Source organism: Hyalella azteca, unplaced genomic scaffold (genome assembly GCF_000764305.2).
Source record: "Hyalella azteca isolate HAZT.00-mixed unplaced genomic scaffold, Hazt_2.0.2 contig13376, whole genome shotgun sequence".
NCBI lineage: Eukaryota > Metazoa > Arthropoda > Malacostraca > Amphipoda > Hyalellidae > Hyalella > Hyalella azteca.
In genome coordinates, this window is record NW_025943300.1 from 73,979 (window position 1) to 99,239 (window position 25,261).

Consider the following 25,261-nt stretch of genomic DNA (forward strand, 5'->3'; position numbering starts at 1 on the left):
TCATGTATTATCATTTTCGTTCTCTTCAATGACTTTCAATTCTATTCTATTTTTACTGGCAATCCCCATTGATACAGAAATATGCATGCGCTAGCAAGAGCCTTTTCTAGTGGACTTGCATTAACGAACAAAGGTTTACTATCTGGAACATAATAATTTCGATGACTATTATGGATGCGATAGTTGGCCCTGTCGCCCAAATCATAAGATGTTATCAGTGAGAAGTAAGTGGCCGCATGAAGCCTTAGATGGAAATTTAATATTATGTCACGAATATATTTCAAAACTCGTAAGTTTCCTTAAAAATATATCCTTCAGATAAATTTTATTTCCATTCTAACAGTATTTTTGATAATTAATTTTCAATTTATAAAATGATATGCACGTTTCGGACTGGTACATAAAAGTAGTTACAAACTTATCGTGCGGTAGATTGTGCAAGTCTGCGAGGGCCGAGGCCCTTTGCTCTCTGACGGCCACGAGCCATCGGGTTCACCTTGAAGAAGACGACTTGTGATCTCGCTAAACTAAAGAGACCCAAAATATTTGGTTCTCTGAGCACGAACTTACGTTATAAGTAATTTACAAAATTTTACGAAGAGTAAATTGTGTTAAACTGAGGACCAATTTCTCCCCGGAGTCAGTCTACGAATCTCCATGGTTGAACTACGTAGTTTCAACCATGACGCAAGGGAGAAGGGACAGGGGACAACCCTACATCCTCAATAAACAATAATAACCATGACGAATCTCAACCGGGCAACCCTTTTACTTCTTAGATTGGAGTATAAATTAAATGCGCTGCCACTAAATTCTTAAAACCTAGTCAAAAATTCTAACTAGAATATGTATACTAGCAACTAGCTGAGGTCATTTCCAACAAACAAATCAGCCTACGCCGAATTTAGAAAGATCATGGCAACTTGGAATTTGGCTAGCGTGCGAGTAGCGATTTCTGTCGATTATAGTGACAAATCAGAGATTTTTAAGAATCAGTTCATTTTCAATTTCCTCATTTACTCAAGATTTTAACCAATTTCTTAAGTATGATAATGCTGGTATCCATGATACTTTTCCGGTCTACTCATAGGACTCAAAAATGAACTCGAGACAGAGTCTAAAAAACTCTCTGCTTTGCCACTATGCGACACGATTGTCGATTAGCGTTAGCGGCTTAGCCCAGGCCAAATGCCGGGCCGCTGGGGTCCTGAGCTGGGGCGCGGGCAAGAAGTGTCGATGCGAATTGCAGTGGCGGCAAATGGGCAATAGAAAATTTGCGAAAATCAGAATAAGAATGTTGGCAAGTTCTAACCATGCCATCTAATTTAATTTGCTTGTATTTAAGCTGGGTATCCTTGACTTGCTACCGTCACTCGTCAGTGCCACTAAAGTTGCCACCCAACATGAAAAAGGAAATATTTCTTAAAATGGATGATGATGAATAGTGTTGATATTACAGATCAATATGACAAATTCTGCAAGCAAAATGAATTTTTCTTCTGTTGTTTTTTCTCGTGTTTCCATTTCAGCCTTTCAGGCAATGCTTTATAGTTTATTGCCGATGGTTGAGAGAAGCTTGAACCGTTGTCGAAAGAGGACGTTCCTGCAAACCTCTCTGTTTCCTTATCCCAGTCTCGTTCGAACTGTGATACAGTGTGGTTGTGACTAAAACGCTCCTTCGCTCGAAGCACCAGCCACCATATAAGTGTTGTGTCCAGTCACTCCAGTGACATACCCATTTACATTATTCTAGAGTATACGAGGTACTTTCAGCCCTTTTGAACCACAATAAATCATACCATGGGGCCAAGCCGAGGGCGCAATACGGCGCCCACGGCCCGGGCTAACCCTTTGGAAATGGTATAAACTAGAAACGCCAAGCCAGACTTTGCACCATAAGTCTAAGCCTTACCGCCGCTCAGCCAAACAGCTTCAGCCTGCCCCTTCTTCTACCAAGAAGCGCAGCCTTTTGCCTAACCTAATAATGCCTCCAAGCCCAAGAAAAATGCTCCAGCCAAGGAGCAAAAGCTAACAGCTTCCAAGGTCGACCTTGCCCATGAAGATGCCTCTTCAATTATTAGTGGGGTGCTGTCTGACTCGTGTGAAAGCCTTCCTTCCTCATTCTCCTGCCTCCCGCTCTGGGCCGCTCAAACTCTCACCAAGCCCTACTCAATGAAGCATCCAAAGATAGCATGAGCACCACCAATGAACCACTCAAAAAGACTACAGAAGCCTCAAGCACAAGGATAGACCTCAACTCAGCGGAAAATGCACACAACCTGCCACAAAGCACCCGCCAAGTTATTCTCACCAGCTCAGACACCCAGACTAAACTATCTTGTCTGAACCCATTCAGAATAGCCAAAGCTAAGGACGCACTGTGTGGGCCAGTCCTGAGTGTGGAACATCAGCGCTCAGGCATGGTGGCAGGGAATTATTGTGAGTACTTATGCGTTTGCAAGAGCATCGACCGGTCCGGCTCAGACCCCACGGCCAGTGTAGCTGTCAGCTGACTTTCTTCAGAAGTGCAAAAGCTTTTGCCGGTGAAGGTCACAGAAGGTGTGTTTTACGATCGGTCCGTAAAAAAGCGTTGATCGGTTCAAAATGACATAAGAACAGGTTCTTTTGAATAACCTATGGATTGCCACCATGCGCTCAGGTGCCCTGCTAATAACCACCAAGACATTAGAACAGGTACACATTTTGCTGGATGCCAAAATCCTGAAGATTGGTGAAGAATCACACCCAGTGACCAGAACAATTGCTTGGTCAACCCAGTTCTCCTACGGAAAAATATTTGCACCAGAACTTCAAGATGAATCCTTAGACTTTCTACTGACCATTCTCGAAGAAGATAAAGTAGTTGGGATCCGCAAGCTTCTAAGTGACCCCAAAAAATCCTCCGTCCCTTTATATGTCCTTACCTTCCTCAGCCCCTCACCCCCAAATGAAATACGAGTTGGCTACTGCTCATACACAGTAGACAAGTACTACCCAAGCCCACTTCGTTGTGGGCAGTGCCTCCGCTATGGCCACTCCAAACTTAGGTCACCGTTAGGTGCTTACGCCAGAGCCCCATCTGTGCCCACTGCCCCCTCAGGGGGGACTTCAGACGTGTGTCTGTGCTCATCAGAAGTCCTATGGGATTTTGCATTCCTAGGGGGATTGTTCATGAGCGCCCCACCGCTGAGCTCTCGGTGTCTGACTGTAGGTCTAAATTGTGGGGCTAAGTTATTTTGTAGGTAGGATTCCTTACATTCCCTTCTCTGTCTCTCTCGTGCGGGCGGCCGACGTCCCGTGTAAGCGGCCTCTTGTTCGAGTGTCTTTGTTTCTGTTGCTTTTCACCTGTCCCTCCTTGTCACTTCGTCTCTTTGAGATGCTAACGCTGCTTCTTTCAAGCCAGCTTCAGCGGGCTGGACAATTGAGACCTTCCGCCCCTTGTGGGTGATAAAAAATTGAGACCTTCCACCTCCATGGTGATGTTCATCTTGACTTTCGGTGCGAGATAGCTAAATAGCTGAAGCGCTAGTAAACCTTTGGCCACTAAACTAACTAACTGTGCCCACTGCAGCCAAAGTGTCACTCCCAAGAAGCCTGTCCAAACGCCCATCTTGCACCCAAATGCATAAACTGTAAAGGGCCACATCCTGCAACCTCACATCAGTGCCCATATTATGAGTCCGAGCTCCGAGCGTGCCAAACCACAACCGATGAGGGACTCAGCTTCCCTGAGGCATGAGCTAAAGCAAGAACAGAGTCCAACAATACTGGCAGCCTTGCTAACACTACAGAAGCTTGCCCAACAGCACACTCCACCGGACCAGCACACCAACAAGTTATAAGAAGCAACCACAACCAGCGCCTCTCATACACTCTGAGCAAGCATTTCCAAGCCTCTCCCAACTAATGATGAACGATCGTGCCTCCTCTCCGCCTCCTCCAACTACCGCTGCTTGGCCAGCTATAGCTTCCCAACCTCACGCAAGTAGCACTCAAACCTCAACCTGGCTCACACAAGGACAACGCACACAACACACCCCACTGTATGCAGCCACACCACTTTCTAACCTACCCATTCTCCCAAATTCCCAACCAGAAACTCTACCTGCACAGTGTACTCCTCTTTCACCAACCTCACAATCACAGCCTACAACTCTCCCCACCTCTACCTCATCCACTCATACAACACCAATTGCCTTAGACTTCACACAGCTTCTCATCAAACTATTGCCACTAATGATTCGCCTCCNACCGACGCCAGCATAAACTGCTTGGAATGATGCTCGATGCCCCACGCCTCAAATGGGTCCCTCATCTCACTCACCTGCGGGTTGATGTGATGCGGCGTATGGATTTGCTCAAGCATATGGCTTCCCCTAACTGGGGTGCAAGTTCCCGTTTCTTGCGCTTATTTTACTGTGCATTTATAAGAGCCAAGATAGATTACGGAAGTGTACTTTATGGAACAGCTTCTTCTTCGCAACTAAAGCGGCTTGAGATCCTGCAGAATGCCTGCCTGCGGCTTATACTTGGAGCTCGACGGACCACACCCCTAATGTCCCTTCATGTGGAGGCTCATGTTCCTCCTCTGAGTTTGAGACGCAGCTATCTTACTGCCAGTATGTATATTCGCCTTAAATATCGCCCAAACGGAGATAGAACCTCCGTAGTTGTGCTTGGTGACGCACCTTCAGCTCTTCAATGTGGCTCACAGATATTACATGATCTGGGCCTTCCTTTTTGTCGTGGTTATCCCACTCCTGTGTTCGATCCAGTTCCGCCTTGGCGCTGTCTGTCTTCTCTCATTTGCCTTGATTTCCAATCAAGTTCTGAGGTTGCTACACCTTGCCTCTTTACTGCTCATCTGGATGCAAAATATCCTAATCACAGAGCAATTTATTGTGATGGCTCAAAATTTCTTGATGGCCCATCTACTTCATGTGGACTCTATGTTCCGTCCAGGAAACAGGCTGCGGCTTGGAGGTTGAATCCGGCTCACAGTGTGTTGTCTGCTGAACTGATTGCAATTTTGCAGGCCCTGAGGCTCATTGAAATTGACTCTTTCCCTGAATGGGTCATCTGTTCTGACTCTCTTGTAGCTTTGCGGCTATTACAATCACCCACTGGCACTTGTTGTAATCTTGTCCATGGCATCCGTGAGCTGCTATTACGGCTGAATGATTCAAAGTCTGTACATTTGCAGTGGGTCAAGGCCCACACAGGCATTGTTGGTAATGAACGTGCTGATGCTGCTGCCAAACTGGGGCATCATCTGCATCACTCTGCCTTATTCCCTCTACCTTGCTCGGATGCCCTTGCTATGCTTTGGTCATGCTTCCTTAGTTTTTGGGAGTTGGATTGGGTCTCTGCAGTGGCTACAGATGGACGAGGCTATCATCTTGCTTCCATTCGCTCAAGGTTGTCTCCAGTTCCATGGATTGCTAGTCACCCTTGCCGTATTTCAGTAGTCTTAACACGCCTTTGTCTGGGACATGTTGGGGTTCGTTCTTACCTCCATTGTTTTGGGATGGCTGACACTCCCATGTGCCTGCAGTGTGGGGTAGAAGAAACAATTGAACACTTCCTCCTGATATGTGCCCTATATGATCATGAGAGACAGGTGATGGCGTCAAGCATCAATGCCCTGGGAGTCCCTCACATTTCTGTGCGTGTGCTTCTCGGTGGAGGCAATTACCCCAGAAGAGTTCAGCACTTCATAGTGCGAGCAACTGCTGCGTTAGCCTATGAAGAATCCTGGACCTAATGACAATTTCACTCTCATCGCTACACATCATGAGAAACCAATGACAATGTGGAGAGCATGCACCAATGGAAAGAGGAAAGAAATTTAAAATGAAAGATGAAGATATGTTTTAAATAATCATTGCTGAGTCTAGGTGTTACGAGCGGTCGACGCATGACTTCTTCTTCACCTTCAAACCGGCATCAATCAATCAATAAATAGTTTATTGCCACAAAAATATTTTCTGTAAGAGCCCGAGATCATTCCAAGCTGAAATGTAGTAAAAAAAAGATTCATATTGCTGTTTGCTCAATGCTCATACTGAATTTTAGAGACATTATATGATTATAATATTGTCATCAATTTATCCTAAATAGCTAAACCTGGCAACCAGAGGCAAAGTGCATACATTATTATACATATTTGGGAATTTGGGATAAATGGTGAGGTTTGTGTTAAATTGTGTAGGACATTTGCTTCATGTTCATGAGGCAGGACAATGCAATAATTGTGTCCGAGTCTGAGTATTGCCTACAATAATTTGAGAATCATTTCCCATTCATGTTCTTTCCCACATTATTAGCAATTTATTTTTAAAAACAGAAAACCTTGTAAAATGACTTAAAAAGTCATGCATGAGCAGCATGACTTGTGCATTGTCAGAGTTATGCAAACTTATTGTATAGGTTATAGGATTTGTTTAATTTGCTTGATGACAAACCAGAGATATTTTTAGAATCAGTTCATTTTTAATTTCCTTATTTACTTAAGATTTAAACCAATTTCTTATGTATGATAATGTTGGTGCCAGGTTGTATTCAGGATACTACTTTACTTGTCTACTTAGTATAAGACTCAAAAATGAACTTGAGGCAGAGTCTAAAAACTCTCTACTTTGCCACTATGCGTATAGCGCTGCATCAGTGCATAGAACTGGAAGTTTGAGCTTGTTTTAACAAGCATGACACGAGTTGACTTTCTTACAAATAATCTTATTAAGGTAAACTACCACATTAGATCTCTTGAAATGAAGGGATTAAAACAAATGAATGCAATTTCAAGCACATAAATAAACTTTAAAGGATTGTACCAGGCTGGAATTCTAAAATTCGTGGTTCACATAAAAAAAGCATTCTGCCTTAACAAAAAATTTTCCAGGCAACTAGAAACAGGTTTGCAGGCCGTCAGAAATTGGCTTCGGTTACAGTAGCGATGATGGTATGAACGTCAAGTCAGGCAACACAGAGAAGGTCCCATGCAAGATTGTTAATTGCACGGGTCTGGCGTCACTCACAGATGAGCAAGAGGGATGGATCTGCAGAAGAAAATACTATTTACTCCCAACATAATAGTTTCAAATTAAATATAAAAAAAACATTTATGGTACCTATTTGTTACCTCAGCTTTCAAATTGAGGAGAAACTCATTGGCAGTTGGAGAAACTTCTCGAAGAAAAGGCAATGCACAACAAACAACATGACACTACACAGTTGACTGACTAGAATAGACTCGATAGTCAATAGAGTACTCAAAAGACAAAAATTTAGCATTCAAACCTTTAGATTCTGTGAACCTTGTGATTTCTTCATTATTAAAACTTTAGAAGGCTCACAATATATCACGTAAAGTTTTCACTCAATTATCGTCTCAAAGTTCAGGAGCTTTATCTGCAGTAATGTTCTGTAGTTACCTCACCAATTGCGTAATGAGAACTAACCACTAACCATTATTAGATTCCCGCCACTGTTGCACACGATTGATTCTGCATGCATTTATAATATTTACGAAGGTTATTAAACCATTCTGATTTCTGTTGAATGTCAGTTACTGATAAATTTTTAATATAGAAGAATTTGTATCTGTCATTTTTTCACATGACTATATTGATGTCGGTTTCAAATTGGTTGCCGGTGTGGTTGGTATTCCTGCTACCTTCTTTGTTTACATTTTTCCTTTGGCTGATCGCAATGAAAGGAGATTGTATGTCTCAGCTGATTGCATTGGTGGTCAGTTTTGTATTTGTGGATTGAATCATAGGCAGTTCTTCATGTATTTGTGAGTGAGTGTACATAGTGAAGATGTTATTCTTTGCAATTTCCATCAATAATGACATAACTACACTATTGTATTACGCTCTTGAAATAAGAATTGTAGCATTACGCATCAAGTTAGCATCAGTGCGTTAACATTGTGTGCATTTGAGGCGGTCCCTTCTAGCTTTCTATCGCTGATTGGATTCCAGTGGCTGTGACGTTGCACATGTTCTAGCGATGATTGGATCCCTGTGACAGTACGTTGGACATGTTCAAGCATTGATTGGATTCTTGTGACTGTTACGTTGGACGCGTTCAAGCGTTGATTGGATTCTTGTTACTGTGATGATGCAAGCGCTGTTTTTCAATGAAACAGCTGTGGCATCTTGCAGAAACTCATCAGTGATGATGATGGACTGAAAGTGGAAGTGTGCTGGACGTTCCAGATTTTTGGGTCCTGCTTTCTGATTTGCTATGTTTACCAGTTAATATATTACCCCTCAGGAATTCCACACTGGGTTGTACCCACATCGTATAATATGTCTTTGTATAAATTGTTTTGAGTACCTAATCAATATTCAATACAGTGCACTCATTTGTTCAAGTACCGGCTTGTCAATACAATTATTTTGTATCATTCAAGAAGACTCCAATGAAAGGAATATAACTGCGATTTTGGAGGCATTAGGACATGGAAGATGTTCTTGCAGCCTGCAATCTTCACACTTTATGCGCTGCCTGCAACTCTGCATGCTCATGCGTGTGCCATGCAAGACTCTTGGAGACTTGGCCTTGGGCTGCATTGCATTGAGAGTCAAGGAAGGCTGTGTAGTACCAGGCAAAACAATTGCGCTTTTAGAAGAGCATGAGCTGTTGTTATGTTAGTACATTGAGTATCTGGCAAATAGTTTTTTATGACCGTGGCCCAAATCTTAATGTATGCTTGATGTACTGACTGCAGGTCCAAGAGATGTTTTTGGGGAGTGAGGACCTTGCAGGACCTTGGTGGTTGAAGTTTTGTTCCAGAGACCCTGAGTTGGTCAAATGTTGGAGAGCCAAATGCTTTGATCGGGGCCAAGCAATTTTTTCAGCAAATGAAAATTAGATGAATTCTTTTCAATAACTGCAAGATGTTCATCATAACTTTAGTGAATGGCCCCATGACATGGTGGACCTCAACAAGTCCTTGCAGAAAGTTGTCTTGCCTTGGTGAGTGAAGAATTTCCATTCTCAACAAAAAGTGGCATCACAATGAGAAAATAAATTCTGTTCATTAGTTTTACGTTAATCATTTATTTCCTTGCTACACATATGGTCTTATTCTTTCATTGATGTTCCTTCTCCTTTCATGACTGGAATAAAATCAAATATGTACAAATATGTACATCATAAAAATATTACAATATTTTACCATGACCTATTTCAGCATCAATGGCTGGGGCTATATTGGTGTCTGTGATGGTTGATATAGTAATACAGTATGTAGCAGTTTCAGCATTCATTATAACGTTCTACCATCATCAATTCTTAACATTGCAGAATTTTCACAGCTTATTGCGGTTTCAAACATGCAACTTGGAGCTTGAATTTTGCGTGCTTAAGTGCCTGGCCTGCTGATTGCTCTGACCAGACTAGCAGGAAGTTGGGATCTATCACGCTCCTTACTGCTTCAGTCACGGTATTCTGAACTGTAACCACTGGGCCACCTTACCCTTGTATATTGAAGAAGTCATGTCAAGAAGTGGAAACGAGGGTGAATACCAAAATGTCTAAAACCAAATTCGAAGACAAATTAATTATCTTATAATGCTGCTAATTGATGCAGTTTATATTTACAGTTCAATTGAAGAAGTCATGTCAAGAAGTGGAAATGAGGGTGAATACCAAAATGTCTAAAACCAAATTCAATGACAAATTAATTATCTTATAATGCTGCTAATTGATGCAGTTAATATTTACAGTACAATTGAAGAAGTCATAACATAACATAATGATGTCGGCGCTGAAATGTAGGCCTGATGTGGCCTGTCGCCGATTCTTTTCCTTTTCGTGCCTTGTTCATAGATCTAAACTCGTATCATTTGATCGGATTTTTTCATGACTGGCGATAGTTTGAAGTAGTACTAGACTTCCACTGGGTTCGATAAGGAGCTAGGCATTTCAAATCTGAACATATATTTTTCCATAGCTTTATCTAGTCTGTTCTTGAACGCGTTGAATGTCTAGAAGTGGAAACGAGGGTGAATACCAAAATGTCTAAAACCAAATTCGAAGACAAATTGATTATCCTATAATGCTGCTAATTCATGCAGTTTATATGAACCCCTTTATGAACTGCATTTATGAGGGATGAACCCCTTTTAAGAAAGAAAGAATGCATCAATGAACAGCAAAAGAAGAAGAAAAGCTTGCAATAGGCCATTTGTACGTGCCAACAAACCTTGCAAACAAACTAGTCATGAGAGAGACCATTCGCAGCACTCACTAACTGCTCTTGAAAGAAGCCATTTGCACAAGACCCATTAACCACTCCTGAAACAGGCCATTTGCATGAGACCTGTTACCCACTGCTGAAAGAGGACATTTTTATGAGACCTATTAACCACTCTTAAAAGGGGCCATTTAAGCGAGACCCATTTACCACTGATGAAAGAGGCTGCTCAAGCAAGACTTATTAAACACTCTTGCAAGAGACCATTTGCGCATGTACCACTAACCAATCTTGTATGCCTAACTAACCTCACAGGTGGGAAGAAGACGCCAACAAAAATGGCACAGTCTTGTATGTGACAGTTGTGCATGATACTGGGAGCTTTGTAATACGGTACCTTTGGGACATTGCTGAGAACATGGAACTTCTGTGTACCTAAGGCCGCCATCAAATGGGAATGATGTTGAGTTGATGAAGTTGACATAGGTAATGCATTAAGGTCTTTCTCTTTATTTCTTGCAAGTCTGTGATGTAGTTTTATGGGTGTAGTTACTTGCTATTAATATTAGTGTTGGGCAGCACACTCTACAACAGCGTTTCAGTGGTCAAGACTCGAGATCACTTATTTGTGGGCAATGTGCTCTTTCTTTTGGCCATAATATCAACCCCCAATCTACAGGCGGGGTTGGGAATTAAATTTTTTAGGATTAAAAAAATTGTTCACTATGCATACAAAGAAATTTGCACTCAGATTGAATTCTGCTTGAATTTCTGACCAGTGTACTACTCCAGGTACATGGTAACAGACTAATTTTTCATACTGAATGTTCATCCCATAAAGATTATTTTTTCAATAAAGTAGAATGAAATGAATGGAGTGAACATTGAACAGCCCTTAACATCAATGTGGTGAAAAAGACAGCTTCTACTAATCACAAAATTTTATCTAGGTGCAAATCCACTGAAATATAGTAGTTAGTAGAAAGATATATTCCTTGGGTTTATGTTTATTTTCATATGAAAGCAATATTTTAAAACATTTTTATTGATTTGTTAAACAAAGACCAAGGTTGGAGGGTTGGTTACGACTTGCTTGTGAATTTGAGGCTTTCTCTACTACAGTACCTCATGTAGGCGCTATGCATGCAAAGACTGTAGTAACCTCACCAGACTATGGCGACTTTAGTGTACCCTTTGGCCTTTGCCAAAATTGTTGTCGACCTAAAAAGTAGGTACTATGTGAGCATTTCCTAGTCCCGATGACTCTCAAGAACTTCCATGTTATTATACGATCAAGCTATAAAAGAAAATTTTAGTGACATTTTTCTCATAAGTTCAAACATAAGTCAGGCCTGCACAAGTGTTACATTTAATTTTAGCTTCTTGGTGTTTTGATGTTTAAAATATTCTAGTGGGTTTTCTGAAAGTGGCAACTTACATACGTGGTATTGATGGTAGACATTCATGTTTATTTGTTGTAGTAGTCATTAGTGATGTAACTGTAAGGTTAATTGCAATCATACACAGACTGACAGCATATTACAGCCTGGTCCTGGTGTGCCTGCATGTATCTATTGATTGTATATCATTTTCTATTACAGGTGTATATGTATAATGGCTTGAGTGTAGGAGTGGCATATCCCTGGTCATCTCTAGACTCTAAGCCAGAAACAAGACAAGACTATATAAGAAAAAAAGGATTATTAGCAATGGATTGTAGAAGAACTCAACTTGGGCAGTTAAATTCTGCAAATACAGCACTTTTTGTTTGTGACATTCAAGAAAAATTTCGGCCAGCCATATGGAATTTTAAGGCTGTTGTATCAAATACAAAAAAATTGGTAAGCAAAATTTGTTATGGATAATTTAGTTATCATAGTGGCAAACCAGAGATTTTCTTAGTCAGTTCATATCTAATTTACTATTTTAATCAAGATTCAAACCAATGTCTCATTCTTATTTATGATAATGCTGGTAGGTATCCAAGATACTTTGCTCGTGTACTTATGAGACTGACAATTAAACATTTGAACTTGAGGAAGAGTCTAAAACTCTCTGCTTTGCCAGTTGCCACTATACTTAAAACTCAAATTATTTAAGTTGTAAGTACTTTTATGCAAGTTTGATTGAAGACCAGAGCATGCTTTTTATTAACAATCTTCTTGTTCGTTTTTTCAATGAGTCGAACCAAATTTCTTGCTGGCATCGGGAGATCGAAAAGCAGGTTTCCGAATGACATTTTAATAGTCTGCGACATTTCGAGAATACAATTTTCATTATCAAGCTGGTGAAGGTTTTACAAGACTTAAAATTCAATTTGGAAATGACAGAAGTACATATGAATGGTATAGTGGATACAATAAAATGAATAATGCGGATACAACAAAATGTTTAAACTTGAAATTACTCTGAAAATAATTTCAGCATCCGGACGAATCCTGTAGTTTGGAGGTTGATAGCTGGAGACTCGTTCTTGATAATGAGAGCCTCAGCTATCATCAGTCTTGATGGGTCGGGGCACCGCATAACTATGCTGGTGCATAGCTCCAATGTCGCTCGGGTGATGGTCTCATTGTGAGCTTCCCGCATGTGGTTCTTGGGTCCTCCAGATTGTAGATGGCATGTTAGTCGGCGGCTTAAGGTCGTGCTTGTTAGACCAATGTAGTTCATATTTTGAAGAAGTCTACAACCTTCTTTATTACATGAGAATTTATAAAAGTATGTAGATCAGAAGTTTTATATTTTCGTTATCTGTTGTACTCTTGACATTATTATGGATGATTGACTGTAGGACTCGTTCATCCACTTTGTAGCCTCTGTTCATCTGGTTTTGGTAGAAGACCGTTGTGGGCGTTCCATTGGATATTGCTTCATTGTTAGTTCGGTTTTCTCTTGATCGGTAATTTGATATTTCAATGTCAACTGTTCTATTTGAAAACCCATTATTCACTAGAATTTGTTTACACGATCTGAGTTCAGTTTTCAAGTCACTCTCGGATGTGCAGGTCTTGAATGCTCTTTGTATGAGAGCTCGCACTGTGTTGGTTTTATAGCGCTGAGGGCATTCACCATTTCAAGAAGATTGTTAATAAAAAGCATGCTCTGGTCCTCAATCAAACTTGCATAAAAGAAAAGCTTCTGCCTAACTACACCAATGTTGTAAGTACTATGTACTTACCAACTAAGTTGTAAGTCCAAAGTCTAAGTACTTATATACCAGTCTTGCCTGGTGTCATTGTCTTTGCCACAGCACTTATGTTGCTGGCCTTCAAAATAAACTACCTATCTATTTCTAGAACAAACTAGACCCAAACTTTCCAGCTCAATTGAATCAGTTTCTTAGTTATAATATTATGTGACAATCCAACCAAATCATTATTCTAATCATATTTATACAGTTTTTAGTGGCAAGCAGTGATGAAAGTGTAGTTTAGTTACAGCAGTGGTGGTATCTGCAGAGTGGCAACTGGCAACCTTCACTTGTGTCATTGACTGTAAATTATGTAGGGAAGACTAAATTGATCTATTTTCATTTTGTGAGAGGAATATTTTTCAGCAATCTGTCTTCCCTAAAAACTTTAAGTTTGATTTTTTTTGTTAATGGTTGTTAAAAATTTTTCTATAATTTCAGACCAAGTGTGGAACTTTTATGTAAGATGTCTGTCTACTCATGTCTCTGAGCCATCAGTGACTGAGTCTGGATATTTCAGGCTGCTAGATAAATTACTTTTCATGCATAATATGCATGAAATATTTTTTTAAACAATCTTACCCCAGGCTAGAAGGCGAGATGGAAAAATAATTAAGTTTCTATCTTCTGAGCAATTATCCTATTAATTTTGCTGCTGTTGACACATGTTTCTCCAGCCATTTGTGCATTTTTTTAACTCTGATTCCATTTTAAGTTATAAAAACTGTATCAAACTTGTTTAATTTTCTCCAGCTGAGTGGCTGCAGTATCCTGAGTGTTCCTGTTGTCGTGACAGAGCAGTACCCAAAAGGCCTTGGTGTCACTGTTGCTGAGCTGGATCTCGAGTCTATACCAATTGCACTGAAGGTTGAGAAGACACAGTTCAACATGGTTACCCCAGCAGTTGAGGAAGCCATGATCAGTACACTGTGCAAGGATGGGCTCTCTAGTGTTGTTATCTGCGGCATTGAGGTAGGTTACTCACTTTATACTACCTACTCTATCATCACCTGAAACTTAGACTTTGGCAATACCATGTTAAAGGTCCTTTATGGTTCACATCATCAGTCCACAACTATTACCAACGCTGCACACACGTGGCTTGCAGTGTCTGTACAAAGCTGTTATTAATTGTAAAGGATATTTTATTAATTGTAACATGATGGGCTGTACAGTGCCAGGCTGTTCTTACAGACACGGTTAAACCTGCTCATGAAGCAGTCTACCAAGGGCACTGTGACAACTGACTCTAGAAGACTACCTATTACACGAGTTAATTACTTGCTGTGAAGCTGACTTGACATCTGCTCTTAGCAAGCACAAGAGAGTGACCTCTAGTATCCCTGTTGCTTGATAACTGGAACTTAGGCTTTGACACCCTGTACAGTTCATGCACGTACTTGTATCTATAAAGTCAGATGCCTGTGCTCACGGCAGGGGAGATACAACGCTTTTAGCCTCTCGGGAGTATGGCAAATCCTGATTGATTAAGGAAGCTTGGTGGCACGTCGCTGAACGTCTTCAATGTCGTCACATAGATTCGAGTTGGCAGGCAGAATGTCCGTATTCAATTATGGGCCTCACAAGACTTGTACAGCTGAACAAACATCTTTGTCAAGGAAGTCGAAACTGCACCGCATCACCCCCAAGACCTGGTTTGCATTTGTCATCACTCTTGCCAAATGCTCCCTGAAATTAAGGCTGCTGTCAACGAAGACCCCCAGATTCTTTTTGACTTAACTCTCCTGAATCTGCACCTTGTATGGCATCCCATAGTTTCAGAACGTGGCATTTCTCGTGACACAAAGAGCTGCGTGACACAAGATCTTCCACTGACAAAGCCGTGTTGATGATGACTGATAAGATCATTCGTCTCGAAGTGTTCCATGAGCCTCCTTCTTTTTGATTGTCTGGAGTACCTTGCACATGATACATGTCAGACTCGCAGGTCTATAGTTTCCTGGTTGCATGCGACTCCCTTCTTGAAAATTGGAGTCACTGTTGCCATCTTCTAATCCTCTGGTACTTGGCCGGAAGCAATCAAGATATTGAACAAGTGACTTATATCACCAACAAGATTTTGAACGAGACACTTCCATTTTCATCATAGTAATTATATTTCTACACTTGTTGTGGCAAGATTCTTGGTATACCAGAATAGACAGTCTTTATTGTTTCTAGGTGAGGCTGATATATTCATTAATAAATAAATACAAAAGGTAGTAACGGATTACTTTTGTTTGTCCTCAGACTCACGTGTGCGTTGAACAGACTGCCATAGACTTGTTAGCTAGAGGCATCTCGGTGCACGTCGCTGCAGACTGCTGCACATCGCGGACCAACCAAGACAGGAACCTGGCTCTGCAGGTACTTATGTGTCCACATTCAGGTTTTTTTAGCGATTAGGGTTTCTTATCAATGTAATATTAATTCATTACGATCTTCTATCTATCTATACTATCTAAGTTCTTTTCATCTGCCTAACATTGAGAAAAAATGATAACTCTTATTGCCACAGTAGGTCGGACTTTTTGTCAACCAGTTTATTTCAATTGAGCTATAGATATGATTGTTGTTGATTGGCTGAAATAAATTTTGACTGTTTCCTTCATTAACTTATGTAGCTGAAATTTTTTGTTGCAGAGGCTGTCCAAAATAGGCTGCCACGTGACAACGTGCGAGACGGTCCTCTTTAAGCTATTGGGTGACAAACAACATGCCAAGTTCCAAGAAATTTCCAAGCTCGTGCGTGAGCCGTGCAAAGATGTAGGCCTGTTTGTTTAATTCAATATGGAACTCATAGAGATTCTTGTCCTTTTTATTCGTGATTCATGTATACACTGGGCTCGTTTTGTTGTGGTAGAGGCGTGCTGCATTGATTTTGCGTTCGGGATTGTGAATGTCAATGTGGATGCAGTAAAAATCTATCAGGAAAAGTGTTTGGAAGAAAAATTTTGGGTTATCTTTCCAATTATCGCTTGAATATCTATGATAGTTCATTGAGAGACAGAACTCGAGTTAGTGGGAGCTGCCGGTCTGGTCGCGTTACAACCACTAAACATCGAACCATATTGGGCATGTGGTACAAGACCTGTAAAAAATTGTTGCATGTACTAGACTAAAAATTTTATGTACTTCTCTTTTTGTTTTTCCGCCATAATCATAAATTATCAAATAACCTGTTAATCGTGCTAATTAGGTCGGTTTTACTGTGATGTTTCTCAGTACCAATAGTAATTCTAACGGCAGTGCCTTTAAATTTTCCCAGTAAGGAACTTTCATGCTAAATTACTGCTAGTGTAAAAATCTGACTAGTTACAACACCGATTCAAGGAAGCTGACTCTTTATTCTTGCTTGGTAATTCCACTACAAGGTCACCGAACCGTTCACGAGTTTTCAAGTTTCAATTGACATGCTACATTTAAAACCAAGTAATCGTGCCTAGAGGCAACGAAAGCAATATATAGTTTCACATTTTCTGGTCATTACTCATACCTACACCTTATACTCGCATGTATTTAATTGGTTGTAATTTAAACTGAGTTTATTACTAGGTTACTGGAGAAGAATCGGACGCAAATTGTCTCAAACCATGGCATTTTTACATAGTACGGGCCATTTATTTAGTTACTATAATAATAACACAACCACTATCAGTATGACCTTAATATAATTTGAGCACAACCAACAGCTTGTAAACTTGATACAATCCTGTTAGGTATTAAAGGGGCAATGAATTGAAATCACGAAGCCTTTTCGTTCGATCTTCCAGAACGTGGATGCTAAGTTCTGCTTTAGAGATGTTAATTAATGATGTTTAATATATGTTTAGATGTTTAATGTATTGAATGTTACATTTGTGGGAGTTCATATTTCTACCTCTGAGAGGGTTTCTATTGTACTTGCTATATAAATTATTGAATTACGTGTGAGCTGATCCCAAGATCTCAAGCTGAAACAAGCAATAGAGTAGGTATATTCCTGAGCTTCGGCCTACGAGGGACAGAAATGCAAGGCAATGTTGTAGGGTAAAATCCCAACATTTTATATACCTACTCTATTTCGAGAACTATATATGTTTTTTTCGCCCGTCACACGCTAGCCTTGCATATAAGTAAGATTTAGTAACTTTGGTTCATCTTAGACGAAAAATTTATATCAATTTAGGCAAATTACGATTGACCCGGGAGCTAGTACTGTAGTTACACCTGTTCTGAAGTTTGAAGCATGTTGCGTTCCATCATTCTGCTCTATCCTCAAGGTTTCTTGTTGAACGTGTAACTCTATCTGAATAAAGACTTTTTATGTTTCCCTGTGCTACGTTTTACTGAACTAAACCAGAACGGACGACCCGACATTAGAATTCCGCTTAAATAACAACTTGCCCCAGAAATGAGGGCCGCAGTCGGACGCTGCATGTCCTGTGGCGGGACGCTCAGGAACAATGTCACTGGGAGCGCGAGATCCCCTTCTGACGAGCGTAGATGCACGCCAGAAGTCTCTTCAAGCTATGTTAAGGCTGCCACGATTGAGAAGGAACAAATTTCAACCGTACTCTTACCTCCTACCTATTTGCTCAATTACCCCTTTTTTTTTATCGAAGATTCAAGGGAGCATGTGAAGACGTATTATGTGGAACCCCGGGTGGACGGTTTTGCTTGTTTGCCAGAACTTCGCTTTTACGTTGAGAATTTTGGGAGCCCTGAAGGCTCGTCTGTGGTGTCCCTACGGCAGAATGGTCACAGATCAGGGCAAAGTCCCCCGCCAGAGCAGAAAGTCTCACTCCAAGACACAGCGTCCCACTCCAGGGCAGAGAGCCCCAATGGGCTCTCACACACCTGGTGGCACTAAGCCACACTCTGGGGCATCATCCGGGAACGCAGCCGTAGACCACAAATTTTGCTATTAAATAAGCCCTGAAGCCAACGCCTAGCTTCACCATGCATTAACTTTACTCAGCCTCAGAACTAGAAGCCGCAGACTACGCTTGAACTCCGTAATCCAGGCAAGCAACACACTACCGAAAGATAATAGCGCCGTAGGTCTTCAGCCACTGCTTAAGCATGCGCGCTCATAAACAGGCAGTTCCCCTTTCTGGCTGTACCTACTCCAGCCTAACCTATTCACGCTGTCCCGGCTCACAGCCTTCTTGCAGCCAATGACTGGCTCAGCCAGCGCACTTGGATCGCCATTCTAACTTCTTGCAGCCTATGAGGTTAGGTTAGGTCCGCTCAGGTTTGTTTTGGGTGAAGAAAGGTTGCAGCTCGTATAGGTTAGGCCAGATGCAGTATGGTCATGTTTGCCTTTGGCAAGCTTACGTTGTGGCTGTGGACATCCGGCGCTGTGGCTTCGAGCACTTGACTTCATAGGCCGTTATGCACTCTAGCGTTCTTACCTATGGAAAGGAATATGAACTAAGTGTGAAGTATGGCAAAGCCGGCCTCCGGCATGCGCCCCCATCATCCACAACTCGATTGTCGGTAGTTATTCTCGGTCCATACAAAAATATTTAAACATAAAAGGAAGAAAAGCAGTCGACCTGGAGATGGCCAGAACATCTATTCTTGGTGGAGAGTCATTTCAGCATTTTCGCAGTGACGGGCCGGAAGTGTTGATCATTGTACAGTAATCAGGACTTGGTCTCAAGCTAGTACCTCCGCTGTCTCAACGCCTCGGAGCGAGACAGTATTGTAGCATCCATCTGCTTTTTCAAGATGCGAGATGACTTTCAAGATCCGGTGTGCTGTCACGGGAGCTCGGCACAGCACACCTCTACAAGCAGAACAACGCTCTGCTCAATAACCTTATTCTCGAGTCTACCAACCTATTCATACGCCTTAATAGCAAGATGCATGAACAGGAACGCAAATTTAGTTGATTAAGTTCAGTTGCTACCATCAAACGTTCTTATGGCAAAACAATAATTAATTGTTGCTTGCAGTCATGCTCGCTGTAATGAACAGTTGACGTCCTTATAAATATAGATCTAACTTGGCCATAGATTCATATGCGTAAAAATGTTGATCTATTGATAATTCGAGTGCCAAGTTGAACATCTTTCTGTGGACTAATATCCTTCAAGATGAATGAGCTGTCGCTATCTACTGTCTTGGGATGTGTCAGAAAAAATAATCATAACAATAACACATCACATATATTTAATGCTTCTAAATATTAAATTGTTTGAAATACACGAGATTTATGGAAACTGAAACAGGGTATCTCAATATCCTAGACCATGACTTTAGTAGCAGACCAAATTGAGATTACAGTTTGAAATCGACAGTCAACTGAGATAGAACGTATAACAAGCAGGAACTTACTAAGGGGGCCAAATTCAGATCTAAATTCTTTTTCTCTGCATTGCTATTTTGCTCAGTGTTCACATTATCGAGGTGACTTAAAACGACTATCACAATGTACTCGTAGGGCTCATGCCGGGTGCGGCACTGCAGATTGAGGAGCTTCAATTCACCCCAGTTGATCCGAAGCCACCGTCTCCTCTATCAGTCGAGGTCAGCTCCTAACAAGGTTAAGGAGCCATTAGCATGTCTTCTCACCAGTTGATTTTGTTTGTGTACTATAAATAACTGAAACAGCGTCAGAAAATCATTGAAAAACAAGTTAACCTACCATGGGTAAAATTTTCATGGAACCTTACTTTGCACTCATCGAAGCCTTGATACTTGTTATATATCCCAAACCCCTTTACAGGCCAAAAAAGAGTGAGACAAAAGACTGCTTACTGAGTTTTGCTTTTTTTGTAAAATAGTGAATTCATTATCAAACTATTTTTTTTGCATCAAGATAAACTTTACAGATGAATTGCGGCCTTCATTACATGCAAAATATAAATATAAGAACGTTGCAAGATGGAAGGGAGTATTGGAATCTGCACATGACAAGTTGGATGAAAAAATTTCTTCTGGTCAATATTAATTCATAAGTAATTGAAACATTGTGATTAACTGTAACTGGACATTTAGGGCAGTTAAACCTATGACAACCGAATAGACGATACTATTAACTACTTATAAGATTTCAATAAATTCGTCATATTACCCTTCGAACAATTTAGAAAGAACATAAAGCCACTAGCAATGTGTCTCACCGCTTCAACTTCCTGCAGTTCTGGGTAGAAAATCCTCTCGCAAATGAGCTGAGCCACGCGATCTCCCTTCTTAATAGCGAAGGGAGCTTTGCCATGGTTGAAGAGCACCACACCTACGTTGCCACGGTAATCTTCATCGATTACACCAGCTGAAAGTTAAGTATAATGTCATTCATCTAACATATTTTAGCGGTCGGCTCAAACACTGCATAACCTATAATCCCACTAGAGCATAGCAGGACTAAACAACTTTTATTCATTTATTATTTTGTATCAGAACAAGCAGTGACATCATGGATCTAAAATTCTCAAGTATCAAGAACATATCAATGTCTGCTTGAAGCAAAGGCAAATGACCTCCAACGTCGATGTGAGCCTTAACAGCAAGACCAGATCTGGGCGCAACTCGGCCATAGCAGCCTTCAGGCAGCTCGATCTGCAGGTCTGTCTTGATGACAGCCTTCCCTCCTGCCTCCACAACCACATCGTATGCACTGCAATTATCAAAACTTTTAAAAGTAGCCATGATCAAGTCGTTCCTGCAAGTATATTAACTCAGCTAAGTTCAGTATTTATTTATAAAAAAATATCAATGTTGGGCTTTATCTGCACTCATAATAGATCCCTCTACCAAAAAAAAGACATCATATATGGTGAAATGAGTTTAAATAGCAAAATTTGAGAATTCACTGGTCTTAGTTGGACAGGAATTGTGGATTAAATATACCAGCTGACCTGCTGAGATCATAACCAGCAGCCCGAGGTGAGCCTCGCTCAGGAGTCTTGGCATGAAAGGAGAGCTTCTTGAACTTCAGAACTGGGGCTGCTGAGACAGGCATTTTACTGGGTCCTGAAAAAATGAGTTTCATCAATGTAAATAATCCAATGCATGAATAATGGCTGCATCTCAAGAGAAAATTTTCATATTGAGGTTAGTGATATAGAAAGAGCTAGATATAAAAATAATAAATGTAAATTATGGAAAATGGTAATATTTGACTTTGATTCTACAATGGCAGCTGGGAAAGGCACAGCTAAAAATTTACATGGGCTACTCATCAACTCATGCATATTTTTTTGCTACATTTTTTTGGCATCAGGATTTATTTAGTTGATAAAAATTCTTTAAAAAATTTGGCAAACAGCTTTGCTTAGTGTCCTAGTAAAGTAGTGTCTTATATTGTACAAGAAAAAAGTTTATCTCATATTAAATTCACTTCTCTTTATGTTGAACTATTATGTGAAGTGTTTTTCACAATTGTTGCTTCACAATCCAATGAGACTATAAAAATTTGTTGCAGGACATGAAGCTCCTTAATTTGAGGGATGATGAAGCTGATCTCTGAAAAGTTTTTGATCAATATATGGTTAGCTAGATTGGCATTTTTCCGGCTTTTAAATTTATAGTAATTTGGGTTTTTGACTTTTACAGACTTTCTAAACTGTCATTCTAAAAACACCACCCAGTGACCCCAACATTCTGACCTCCTCAGCCATATGATTCCATCCTTACTAAGAGGTTTCAGAGTTTCAGATTCAACTGAACAGGTCTCAAGTCTGTTGGGCATCCCAGCCCATAAATACAGCACACATGTCAAATATCAATGCCAATTTAGTCATTGCAGCAATTAAGGTATGCTGGCAAATAATCAAAACAGGTCTGTAATAATTATTGTTGATCAAACTTTACAATTGAAGTTCTGAACTTCTGACACCTGACTTGACTAGCTAGTGTGACTACTGCCTAGTATTATATGGATTTTTTTGATAACCTGTTACCTGAAAGCCAAGTGCAGTATACCTACCTGTCAGACAAGAGACAACCACACTCAGGTAGCTACTGAAATAGTGACAAGTAAGACTGAGTCAAATTTATTGGATCAATGCGATGGTTGTCTGCTTAAGTTTGGTAGGTATATATTTCATGTACTGATATAGTCATAGGACTATACTTAGGTACCATTGCTTCCTATTTCCTAATGATAGGCTAATCACAATAAGCAGGAAATGTTGATGTTGCAGGCTTGCAGCAACAGATATTTTCAGGTTTGATATTTTTGTTATAAGAAAAATTAAAATCAAGATATAGCATATATAGGAATTAGGATATTCCAACTTTGATCAATCGAGGGATGACCATAAAGCAAATATAGTCAAATGGGGTAAGACAGGATCACAGCCTTCATGGGGTAAGAAAGGACCGGCCCATGGCGTGCATTCTAACTGCACTGAATTTAATTTGATGAAAGAATATGTTAGAGCAATCACTGCCAGTCATTTCAGTGCTTGTTTCAACCCTGTTCTGCAAATAATGAATTTTTTGTTAATTTTTTAAGAAAACCTATGTAAAGAAGGGTCACAAAATAGTTAACCCTATTTGGGAAATAAGCTTTGTCTGATTACAAAAAAAAAATTTGGCCAGGTTTGTGGATGTAGGCAGGTAACCTCTAATAAGCAACTTTTGAGACATTCTAGGCATTCCTACCTGCTACCATCACTGCCTGACATCTATTCTAAAATGGGGTAAAAAAGGACCGGACATGGGGTAAGACAGGACCACTACATGATCCTGTTTTACCCCACAAGTGGTCCTATCTTACCCCACAAATGGTCCTCTCTTACCCCATACTAAGGCCCATAGTTTATCAAAAGTAGCTTTCAAATGAATATATTATTGTGCGTAAGTAAACATGGAGTATTTTGGTCAAAATTTTTATCTTTTGCTTAAAATAACCATTCTAACTCGTTAGCTTTTTTAATTAGAGAAATTTAGCTTACTATTGAAAATTGTATCAAGGGGATGGAGAAAATAGGGATGTCTCTTCCCATTAGTGAGCTGCAGAACTAAGTGCAAGAGTGATTGGGGGGAAAAATCATTGTGTAAAACATAAAAAATAATTATTATCATAACTTTGTTAGAGGGCATGGGCTATGTTTGAAGAAGTGCACCACAAATGCAGTTAGCAAGAAAACACATGACGTCTGACTCTCAAGTTATTCTCCATTGGTTTTATTACCAATTTGATGAATTTTCAGACAATGACACTAATGGAATATACATGCAGCATTTTGCAGTGCTCTACAATGAATCACAGCCAACCTACTATTACTATGCTTAACAAAGTTTTCTCGTGTCAAAAACTCCAATGTGACTGATATTAGAGTTGATTTCCTGCAGCACAAAACAGTAACAAGTGGTTGTTTAATCAAATAATGTGTTTCTAGATGGATAATATTGAATATCATGTTTGCACAACAACACAAAACAACAAAAGGCAGAAAGAGATACAAATTATAAGCATTGAATATGTGCTGTTTGGCCCAGTATGCCCAAATTTCAAAAATAAATTTCTTCAGTTTCCTGATGTAGAGGCAACAGCCATTCTTCAGAAAATCAAAGAAAAAAGATTGCACCAAGATTAGACCAACTACAATGGACTTGGATAATGAACTTACTGAAGGACTCGGTAATATATATTTATATAGTATATATATATACATAGGTGGCAGACACAACTTCACAAGGCCTGCAGCAAATTATAATAATCTGTAAAGACCATTTTTTAATTAAAAAATAATATTAATTTCTTTGTCATTTCATTATTTAACATGTTTCTAGATGCATAATATTAAATATCAAGTCCTCAATTTGCTTAATAACCTAGAAATCTTGAAGTTAGAGGCTGGTCCTGTCTTACCCCAACCCGGTCCGGGGGTCCCATCTTACCCCGTAACCCCAGTGGGGTAAGATGGGACCAGTCCACTTTTTTTGCTCTGTGCAAAAAAGGGTTCAGTTTTCAAAAAATATGAGTTGGGGGATAGGAGTGCATTGCACCAACATACCATTTGGTAGGTTCAAGGTTTTTCAATTATTCATGGTTTAGGTGCTACATGCTTGTTAGTGATTTTGGTCCTGTCTTACCCCATCTGACTAGGTATATATAAGTAATAAAGTAAAAGAATTTTTGAATCCAATACACGATACAGTATGAAGCAATGAATTAGAACTTGCCAGTTGCCAGGTTACTTTTATATCAAGATATATCACTCTCAAATCTCAATTGTAAACAACGTATTAATTCGTAAACTCAAAACGTAGTTGAATCATAATGATATGATTGAAATAGATTCTTCTCAACGGCGTCCCAACCTACCTAATCACCGGCATCAGATTGCTTTGAACGAATTTGTCAAAGTAACATTACTGTAGCTGAATTAACGACTTACCACAAAATGCTTTCAATGTCAGAATGAACTTATTAAACGCCACTTTTTATTGCTAAATAATATTTGTGGGTGGGTGATAAGGAGAGCACACAAACACGCGACCTCTTTGCGCCAACAGTGCTGATGACCAAACGCCGGGCGGGAGGCCCGGTAGGGCCGGTACTTGGAAGGAGGCGTCTGTCTACTCGCGGCAACATTTGAATTTACCGCGGCATTTCACGCGCCAAATGCGACAGAATGCTAAAAAAAATCGTACGCTTTATTTATAATTTTTTACGCTAATTTTTGTAGTAGTGATCAGTTGTTTGGGTCAAATTTGGGCCAAAAATTTACTAGTTTTTACAACACTTCTCTTTAATTTCATTTCTCTTTTGTCTGTCTGTCACAAATCTTATAATCGAAATTTAACTCGCTTCTATACTTATCCTATCGGCCTGAAATTTTGCACACTTGCGTGAAGTTGGAGACAATGCATGAATCAAATGACAAATTAAATAATTTTAAAATACTTTTTTTTTCAATAGT

At 40.1% G+C, this 25,261-nt stretch overlaps 2 protein-coding genes across 2 annotated transcripts; one reads left to right on the forward strand and one right to left on the reverse strand.

The window, feature by feature from the left end:
* Positions 1 to 11,802: 11,802 nt before the first annotated feature.
* Positions 11,803 to 17,713, forward strand: LOC108664312 (isochorismatase domain-containing protein 2-like). The gene is made up of 4 exons (XM_018150880.2): positions 11,803 to 12,048; positions 14,151 to 14,369; positions 15,648 to 15,764; positions 16,041 to 17,713. Exons 1-4 carry the CDS (start codon positions 11,815 to 11,817, stop codon positions 16,179 to 16,181), a joined length of 711 nt encoding a protein of 236 aa, XP_018006369.1. The 5' UTR covers positions 11,803 to 11,814; the 3' UTR covers positions 16,182 to 17,713.
* Positions 17,714 to 19,537: 1,824 nt separating this feature from the next.
* LOC108664310 (deoxyuridine 5'-triphosphate nucleotidohydrolase, mitochondrial) lies at positions 19,538 to 24,895 on the reverse strand. Its single transcript, XM_018150878.2, has 5 exons — positions 24,737 to 24,895; positions 21,245 to 21,359; positions 20,867 to 21,003; positions 20,510 to 20,658; positions 19,538 to 19,921 (listed from the first exon to the last, which is right to left on the reverse strand). Exons 2-5 carry the CDS (start codon positions 21,346 to 21,348, stop codon positions 19,865 to 19,867), a joined length of 447 nt encoding a protein of 148 aa, XP_018006367.1. The 5' UTR covers positions 21,349 to 21,359; positions 24,737 to 24,895; the 3' UTR covers positions 19,538 to 19,864.
* Positions 24,896 to 25,261: the final 366 nt, after the last annotated feature.

Excerpts from the sequence above, each read along its gene's own strand:
- LOC108664312 (XM_018150880.2), top strand. The coding sequence starts at position 11,815 with ATGTATAATGGCTTGAGTGTAGGAGTGGCATATCCCTGGTCATCTCTA. Across the intron at positions 12,049-14,150 it reads TATCAAATACAAAAAAATTG|CTGAGTGGCTGCAGTATCCT; the intron begins GTAAGCAAAATT and ends AATTTTCTCCAG. Across the intron at positions 14,370-15,647 it reads TTGTTATCTGCGGCATTGAG|ACTCACGTGTGCGTTGAACA; the intron begins GTAGGTTACTCA and ends GTTTGTCCTCAG.
- LOC108664310 (XM_018150878.2), bottom strand. The coding sequence starts at position 21,348 with ATGCCTGTCTCAGCAGCCCCAGTTCTGAAGTTCAAGAAGCTCTCCTTT. Across the intron at positions 20,659-20,866 it reads GGCTCACATCGACGTTGGAG|CTGGTGTAATCGATGAAGAT; the intron begins GTCATTTGCCTT and ends CTTAACTTTCAG. Across the intron at positions 19,922-20,509 it reads AACTGCAGGAAGTTGAAGCG|GAGCTGACCTCGACTGATAG; the intron begins GTGAGACACATT and ends TAACCTTGTTAG.